Source organism: Cyprinodon variegatus, unplaced genomic scaffold (assembly GCF_000732505.1).
Source record: "Cyprinodon variegatus isolate N-32 unplaced genomic scaffold, C_variegatus-1.0 Scaffold206, whole genome shotgun sequence".
NCBI lineage: Eukaryota > Metazoa > Chordata > Actinopteri > Cyprinodontiformes > Cyprinodontidae > Cyprinodon > Cyprinodon variegatus.
In genome coordinates, this window is record NW_015150659.1 from 759,891 (window position 1) to 768,663 (window position 8,773).

At 36.8% G+C, this 8,773-nt stretch overlaps 2 protein-coding genes across 2 annotated transcripts in view; one reads left to right on the forward strand and one right to left on the reverse strand.

Annotated features, from left to right (window-relative positions):
• Window positions 1-511: 511 nt before the first annotated feature.
• On the forward strand, window positions 512-4,029 carry b9d1 (B9 protein domain 1). The gene is made up of 7 exons (XM_015380034.1): window positions 512-675; window positions 798-866; window positions 992-1,100; window positions 2,977-3,073; window positions 3,188-3,250; window positions 3,403-3,470; window positions 3,555-4,029. Exons 1-7 carry the CDS (start codon window positions 607-609, stop codon window positions 3,692-3,694), a joined length of 615 nt encoding a protein of 204 aa, XP_015235520.1. The 5' UTR covers window positions 512-606; the 3' UTR covers window positions 3,695-4,029.
• Window positions 4,030-5,451: 1,422 nt separating this feature from the next.
• LOC107088095 (GTPase IMAP family member 4-like) overlaps window positions 5,452-8,773 on the reverse strand; it is a 9,764-nt gene continuing 6,442 nt past the window's right edge. Inside the window, exons 5-6 of the mRNA XM_015380035.1 lie at window positions 7,992-8,096; window positions 5,452-6,717 (exon numbers count right to left, since the gene is read on the reverse strand). Coding sequence (XP_015235521.1) covers window positions 5,957-6,717; window positions 7,992-8,096 — 866 coding nt within the window. The 3' untranslated portion in view covers window positions 5,452-5,956. The remainder of the gene's footprint in view (window positions 6,718-7,991; window positions 8,097-8,773) is intronic.

Consider the following 8,773-nt stretch of genomic DNA (forward strand, 5'->3'; position numbering starts at 1 on the left):
ATCCTCTTCAAAGATTTGGAAGAATGTGCATTCTCCTTCATGTACTGCGCAAAAAAGGTCATAAATTATTCAGCAAGCTTAACTTTTTGAGCCTAAATAGCAAAAATACTCGCAAAAAGCCGAGCTTCCCTCATAAGGCACCTCCTGTCATAAAATAAATAAAAGTAGGCAACAAAAAGACTGATTAATCTGGAAAAATGTTTAAATATCAAGCACCACAACAATGTGAAGACCGTTTGATTTATTCTATAACTGTAGCTTTCAACAAATTTGTGTTTTTCCTTAATAATGGTGATGTTTTCACGGTTTGGTTGCCGCATTGCACAATCTTTGTTTTTGGTTTTTCTTAGTGATTTTACGCAGTAAACAGCCTTTGAGCCTCGGCTCTGCTGCAGCTGCTCTAGTTTTCACCTAATCGGTTTTTGGAACACTGCCGCCCTCTATTGGAAAAGTTGTTCATTACATTACATTATTTTTTGCTCCCTTGTTCTTTTTGATCCTCACAGGAGCCGTAGGGAAGCACAAACGTTGCCTTAGCAACGATATCGAATTAACGGTTAGCGGCGGCTTACATCATTAAACTTCAATATTTTGCTAAACGGATTGATGATGGAGGCAACAACCAACCCGTCTGTGTTTCTTTTATCTGTAAACGGACAGATTGAGGGAGCGAACGTGGGTGGTTATTTATGGTTAAGTAGCTAGCATTAGCATTAGCAGCACTTTACAGTTTGAGTCTTTCTCTTGAGCTTTTTTCACCTCCTTTAGTAACGTTTTGTTGTTTTTATCCCTAACAGTTTCCAGACTATGACCAATTGTACTGCAAATATTGTTACGTGTACGGCCATGACTGGGCTCCCACCACAGTGAGTTATCATGGATGTGTTGCTTTAAGCATCTTCTAATTGTTGCTCGTTTTAAACGTTAGCAGTTAAACTGCTATGTTGTAGATGTTCAACACTAACTAGACTGTTTGTATTTCCTTTTTAAGGGTTTGGAGGAAGGCATCACACAAATAAGCTCCAAAAGCAGCCAGTCTCACAGGTTAATATGGAACTTTCCTTTGGAAACAACATTCAAGAGTACAAATCCCTCTGGATGTAAGCATTTAACGCTTAAAAGCTCTCATTTCTTGCTTTAACCCTTTATTGGGCACTCAGTGAAATCCTTTGGAAATCTAAATTTCAAGCTAATAGTGTTATTGGAATAGAACAAGACCTTATTACCTTTGGAACATAAAAAAAATGGATATTTTGATGGCAAAACTAATGTCAATGTAATAAGAAACACCAACTTGCCCGAATATATTAAGAAAAATAACAAATGTGCTTCTATAAGAAATTCATGAAAAACACAGAGTGAAAGAAACACATTTTATTTGGTACAACATAACCTTAGAGGCATTAATGCTGATATTTGCACTTACATTTTTTTGTTTATTAACTTAAATATAATTGTTTACTAGGCTTATTAACTTTTTTATTTTACTTTTTAACTTTTTCAAATAGCTTTTTACCTTTTTTTTCTTGACTTGTTAACTTTTTTTTCCAACTCAATTTACAGTAGGTAATATATCATTTAATGGCTCATCTAATTGGTCAAATGCCAAAATAAGATGTGCAGCCACGCAGTAGGACCTTTGCTGAATGGCTGGATATAGATCTTGTGCTTCTAGACCACACTGAGGGATAGGGGGGACTCCATTTTTAAGGAGTATGCAAGTGATCAAAAATGCTAATTTGCCCTTTAAAAGGTTAATTTTATTTTCACTTACTTTATATGTCAAAGCTGATGATCCTTCCTGCTCCAGGGACTGGTAGTACTGCTTCTGAACTATTTTTGGCCATGAAGCCCTCAGGATTGTCTCATCGAAAGGCTTTATTTCAGACATAAGGTCTAGATAAAAATATATATATATATATTCAACATTTACTGAACAACAAAAAGCAACAAATAGTACAAATTCACACATGCAGTCATCAAAAAATAACCACCCAAAGTCCAATAAGAGATCTGTTCCAAAGTCTCCACAGCTGTAGAGCTTAAACAGTTTTACATGTTCCTTTACAGGCTAGCGTGTTTATAGTGGTATACAGTATGCTTTAAAAAGAATCTGAGCAAAAAAAAAAAACAAAAAAAAAAAAGATTTTATGGGAGAGATCGTTGACCTGAGCGTACTAAATTCAACTCTGTGCTGATTTCATCGTCATCTTTCAGGTCTTCGGTAATAAAATGACCAAGGGATTTCACATTTTTACTGACACCACATATATTATTTATATTCTGGAATTTAAAGATGTTGATCATCTTTTTTATGGCAGAACATAACAGCACTCTATCAGGCTCCATACCATGCTCTGCTGCATACAGACCTCATATATTCTACAGCTGTTAAAGACAGAACTAGATGGACTTAAAACCACAAGATCAAGATTTAAATGTCATTTGTGAGGATTGTTTGAGCATCTGCTGTATTTTCCAGGTTGACAAGGAAATGTTTTTTATTTATTAGTTCAGATTCCAGAGAACATCTGAAGAACTTTGTCTCAGTGACATTTGGGAAAATAAATCAGGCTGGAACAATCCGAGGATAGTTTTATAGATAAAAAGGTACCAAAGGCACAAATCTACCGATCAATTTTCCATTTCATACAGTAGTGATGAAGCTCAGTTGTCAGCTATATAAGGTTTATTTGTAATTAAAAATACAATATTTGGTTTGTGAACTGCTGATCCTTTTGATATAAATCAAAACTTATTAAGCCCCAGACATTTCATATGTCATTTTTTTAAACCAATAATTTCAGGTTATTTATAGCAATTTTGAAACCTGCAGTTGGTGGCAAATGAAAGCTGTTTTTGAGATGATCAAACAGCCTTCAGCCTATTTATAAATTGAACCAAGGGGTCATTAAAGACTTAGTGATGCAAACATACCAGGAACTACTGAGGAGCAACTTTCTGTCCATTTTCCAGGGCCTCAGCTTGTGGTGAGCGTCTACGGACCCGATGTTTTTGGTAACGATGTGGTCAGGGGTTACGGAGCCACTCACATCCCCTTCACACCTGGACAGTGAGTACAGCTTTCATCTAAGTGTGTGAATGGTGCTGATGCCGCTTCAGAAACTTGAGGTGTAAATTTTGTATTTAAGTTTAGAACATTAAATAATCTGTTTCCCTTTCTCAGATATACAAGAACCATCCCAATGTTTGTTCCTGAGCCCACGTGGAGACTGCAGAAGTTCACAGGGTGAGTCGGACTCTTCTCTCAGCAGCTTGAATCTCATCAGCTGGACAAAAAATAGATAAAATCCACAGTTTAGCACAGTTTAAAAAAAGTTTTTGTTGAACAGTAGGCAGAGTTTTCTTTCACCTAGTTTAAACATTTTTTCTCCTGCTTAGCTGGTTGCTAGGACGACGGCCCGAATACACCGACCCTAAAGTGGTGGCACAGGGGGAAGGCCGAGAATGTCAGTCAATACTTTTTTCCATAACAACCTGATGATGTCACCTACTAGGTTTTCTTGCTGCTAAAATGATTTTTTCTGTTTCAGTAACGAGGGTTCGATCTCAAGGCTTCGTCACTGTCTCCTTTCACATAATGACCAAAGACATGAAGAAGATGGGCTACGACACAGGACCGCCGAACCTGGCAAACGTCCAGTCCGCCACCTCTGGTTGGTCAACAGAGTGATGACTATGGAACGGAGGCCTTGGTAAAGGCCTCAGACTGCTTTCGTTGCATTCTTCACCCCTTTCTACGCAGCAGGAGGCTGCAGCTGCATAGCAACGCCTGTTACCATGGTGGGCCTTAAAATACAAGAAGAAAGGTTATAAATGTCAAGGCAAAATACAGGAAGTTCAGGTTTTCAGACTTTCTACATGTCAGAGTTGCCAACTTTGTCTGCATGTGTGAGCAGCGACATTCACTCTCAGTCCAGACACCTCAGTGCAGCAGCTAGAAATGACTGCTCTCGTTTCAAATTCATTCTGCATTGAATAGTTGCCCCTTTTTTTATTGCATTTATCAATAAATCTTAAAACGTGGTGGTGATGTTCATTTCAAATGATTTTAAGACTCATTCTAATTAACTCTAAACATCAAAATCAACAACAAAAGATACAGAGATGAAGATAAGATGTCATATAATTGTATGAAATTATGTGATTTAATATTTCATAAAATTTCATATTTTTTCTGTCAATTATTACTCTATAAAAACTTGTCCAATTTGGTGATGATATTAGGAGAATAGATAAAAGAGTAATTCAATTACCGGCATTCTCAAGCAATACATCCTGCACGTATGGAATAAATTCAAATTGTCTTCAAATTATTTAAAAAAAATATAAGGGAAATAATTGAACTCCTTAACTAGGTTTGTGTAATTTAACTAAAACTACTATCCAAAATGTATATGATTAAAGTAAGCAATTAAAAGGCAGACAAAAAAAAAAATTGCTGAAAAATCAATGAGACTATGCACAACCAGTTTATTTGTATAGCACAATTCAGTTAGAAAACAATTTAAAATGGTGTAAATTAATAGAAAAAAGAAAACTAAAAAAAAGAGTACATTGCAGTAGAATCATAAATTCAGGTAAAGAAAAAAGGGCTAAAAACTAATGTTTCTCTTATCCAGTCCTTAATTCAATCATTGCTTTTATGTCCATCTTTTCTTAACATAAGATCAACATTTTTCCTTAAGTAAGAAGCAAGCTATATTGTGGCAGGGCCTCCTCAGCCCTGTGTGCACTGCTATTCCATTCAATTCAAAACATTCTTTATTAATCCCAAAAAGGGGTATTGACACTCTGCTCTCAATACTCCACCACTTTCTGAGAATAAAACGCTTGCAAAAATACACATCAGTGGGGATGAGTACAGGGGATATTATACAATATGTTGAGCTGTCAGCAAGTATTTTCTTCAATGGGCTGCATATGACTAAGAAAAAAATAAAAACAACGCAGACCCATAAAAACACAGATCGATAAAAGCATCAGACCTTCAAACCAAACATATCAACTGAAACTATCTGGTATGGATTATTATTATTAGTGTGGTTTTATTGATTGTTTATGTGAAGTAAATAGTCATTTAATATACTGTAATATCAGCCAACAGAGACGGCAATTTAATTCATAAACTATTCAGACAAAAGTATTGCTATAAAAGTGCTTTTTTTATTATGTAATACTATAGATATCTTTTATTAATCAGTATTTTGGTATCGTTTCATAAAGAATGAGGAGTTACCATCAAAATGTTTAAACTATAAAGAGAACAGATGAGTTTGTTGCTTGTTTTTTGGCTCTCATACAGCAGTTCCTTGAGAGCATTTAGTGCCACAAAGTTTTATATGTGAACTTTTGAATGTCTTTATTAGAAGTTCATACAAACAGACCTTTAGGGTCTATGCAGTAGATCATACAATATTTTAGTTGTGCAACCTTTATTATATTTTTCCTATTGTTTGGTCTATCCCCATTGCTAATGGACAGTTTTTTTTTCTGTTCTTTAAATATTAACTGCTGTAAATAAACATCGAAACAACGATTATTATTAGAATGTTTCCAGTTTAGTTTTTATCTTTTAAATCAATCTTCTCCTTCCATGCAAGACGTTTAACACGCAGTAAGAAGCCACACTTCTGTTTACTTTGAATTCTGCATATTTTCATGTAAAAGAAGCTTTATAAAGAACCATATTGGAGCTGAATACTTGATAATTAGCTGTAGTATTAATTAATTTATGTAGTCTTGATATGAGTCTGTACAAGGGTTATTTGCATTTAAAAAGGATTTAAAATATGGTTCAAGTAAACTCTAGCATGCTATAGTTGGTTTTAATTAAATATAGTTACCAACAAACAAAATCACGGCTAATGTAAATGAGTGGCTAACAACTTTGTTCATCATCAATCTAAGAGGATTTGAGTCTTTAATAACTAAACTACAGCTTTAAGGTCTTATGAAACTTATAAATCTCTTCCATTGAATCCTCCTGTGCGCTCTGTTCTACAACCTGACGTCTGTGTCGTATTAAAACCTCAAAGAATCTGTTAACTTCCTGTATTTCCGACTGAAGTCTCCTCTTTAAGTCAGCTTGGTCAAGCTGAGCAGATTTCAGCATCTGCTCGTACCTCTGCTCAACAGCTTTGACCTTTTCCTTCAGTTCCTTCTCATAAAACACTTTAAGCTCTAATTCTCTCTTTTCCAGCATCTCCACCACCTGCAGGAAGGTGTAGTTGGAGTAATGCTTCCCTTCATTCTCAGCCACCATCTTATCCACCTTCTCCAGCAGCTCCAGAACTTGACTCCGATCATCAGCTCTACGGTTGTTCAACACTGAATGTCTGTTGTTGACTTTTCTAAGAATCTTCTCAAGCTCTGGTCCAGCTTCCTGCAGCTGTGTCTCCATATCTACTTTGGTTTCATCCTCTTGTGTAAACAGTATCATGGTGTATTTCCAAGCATCTTCCCCAAAGATCTCTTCCACCTGCTTTACAGCATCTTGCTCCTCATTGGTGAACGGCCCCACCTTTATGACCAGGAGGATGGCATGAGGCCCGGGGGCCGACATGTTGATGCATTTGGAGATCTCTCTTTTGATGGTGTGTTTTGGCAATGAAGTGTCAAAGAGGCCAGGAGTGTCCACGATGGTCACATTTCTGTCAAACAGCTCTCCACTGGCCTTACAGCACTGCCTCGTTACTGTAAAAAAAAAACAGATTTACAGTGTCAGTGTGGCACAAGACTGAGCACACAGTAAATTCCACAGAGTTAAATATGCAGTGTCAAAGCACTTTGACTCTTTTAGAGTTTGTGTAACAACAACTGGAATAAGATATACACAATATAAAGTTCATTTAACACTAATTTAGTGGGACCAAATGCACTCAGATAGGTATTAAAGATAACTCTGAAAGTGTCACTTTAACACTGCAAAATTTACTGTGCAGAAGCACCAAAGAAGCATTGTCAGGGATGTAGTCGTTTCAAACTGTTAGAGAAATCATACATACATATACAAACATACACATTTGTGAGGTTACAGATCAGGCATGTTGCTTTTTTGTACTTATTTCGACCATAATTTAGAAATAAACCCTTACAAAAATCTGTTATTTCCTGAAAGGTTTTCCTTATTTTGTCTTTCATAATAAAAGTGTTTTTCACCTATTCTCTTCAATCTGTCTTTCTCTGTTGTAATACAGACATCATTTTATCAAATCCTACAAAAGCATAGGACTATATACATACATTCTTTTTAGATGAGAAACTGGAGTAACCATAGTATATCCATTGTATTATCCTAATATAAATATCCATGTTTTTAAATATAGTAAAAGGTATAGTGGATGAGGTTCTAGGACCACAAAGTGGGGCAGTGGACAGCACTGCTGCCTTCCAGCAAGAAGATTCTGGGTTCTCCCCCCTTCCGCGTGAGTTCCCCAACCAGTTCCCGGAGCTCATGGCTTGGTTCTGCTGCACTGTAGTCGACCAAAATCCTGGACGATTTTGAAATTCCCCCCTGACATTATTTTTAGGTATGGAAAGTAGGACATGTCCGTGAAAAAGACGACACCTGGTCACCGTAGTTTGGACGCTCTGACAGACTGTGTGTTTCAGTTAGCGGCACACATGGACACAGATGTCAACAATGTCGTTTTTCAGAATCTGTAGGAAGCGGCCCATCTTCTTAACTCAGTTGCTAACGACCGAGGTGAGGCTGGTTTGAAGTTGGATAATGGATATTCAAGCTCTGCAGAGTTAGCGGGATCTAGCAAACGATTGATCCAACTGAGGGACTGAATTGAAGTGGACTGGGACTGAACTGAGGGTGCAGTTAGTGATAGGGTGACCAGACCAACGAATCAGAAACCAACCTTCCTGCTGTCTTTTGAGCCTGAGTCAAACACACAGAAACCTAAAAAACAGATTTATCACAAGTACTGTTCACACAGACCCCTTCATATTTTGGTTACCTGAGGACTGACTAACTGCTGCACTGAATGCATCTCTCCCCAGGATGGTGTTTCCACTGGAGCTTTTCCCAGATCCAGTCTTTCCAACAAGAACTAATCTAAAATCTGAAAATGGAAAAACAATGCAAGTCAGAATCAAATATGGAAATTATAAAGTTTGTGATAAATGAAAATCATAGACTTAGACTTAAACTTAATTGTCATTTTGTATGCACAGAGTGTATACAAAATGAAATTTTGGTACATACAGCTTTCCAGCAGTGAATGAGGAGCAGCTTAGCAGTGAAAATGAACATTTCCATTTATAAGGTGCAGCAGTGATCAAAATGTAAAACAGTATAGGAGAGATATGCTGCAAAAGGCATTGATGTGGAATGTTAAGAGCAGTGCAAAAAAACAAATAAGTGTTTATTTGTTTAATAAGAAACACTGAGTTGAGTTTTATTCTTCAATCTCATGTAGCCCTCACTATGAAGCCTCCATTCGCCCCTATCAGAAACTGCCAAGGACTGATACCATCAAAAAATTGCAAAGTTTGGGTTTTAATTTAAAAAAAAAAGGTTGCTCATGTGATTAATAGTACAGTGTTGCAATGGTGTTGGTGTAAGTCTTTTCCATTTATAAAACATATACATACATACCGTAAATTCTCTAATATTGGCCTGTATTCCAATAGCGGCCGGGTCTCTAACAATGGCCGGTCTCGCTGTCAGAGGAGGTAAATAATGGCCGGTCTCTAATACAGGCCGGGGCTATAAACGTTTTTTCTGGGCATACCTCAA

Excerpts from the sequence above, each read along its gene's own strand:
- b9d1 (XM_015380034.1), top strand. The coding sequence starts at position 607 with ATGATGGAGGCAACAACCAACCCGTCTGTGTTTCTTTTATCTGTAAAC. Across the intron at positions 1,101-2,976 it reads GAGTACAAATCCCTCTGGAT|GGCCTCAGCTTGTGGTGAGC; the intron begins GTAAGCATTTAA and ends TCCATTTTCCAG. Across the intron at positions 3,251-3,402 it reads AGACTGCAGAAGTTCACAGG|CTGGTTGCTAGGACGACGGC; the intron begins GTGAGTCGGACT and ends TCTCCTGCTTAG.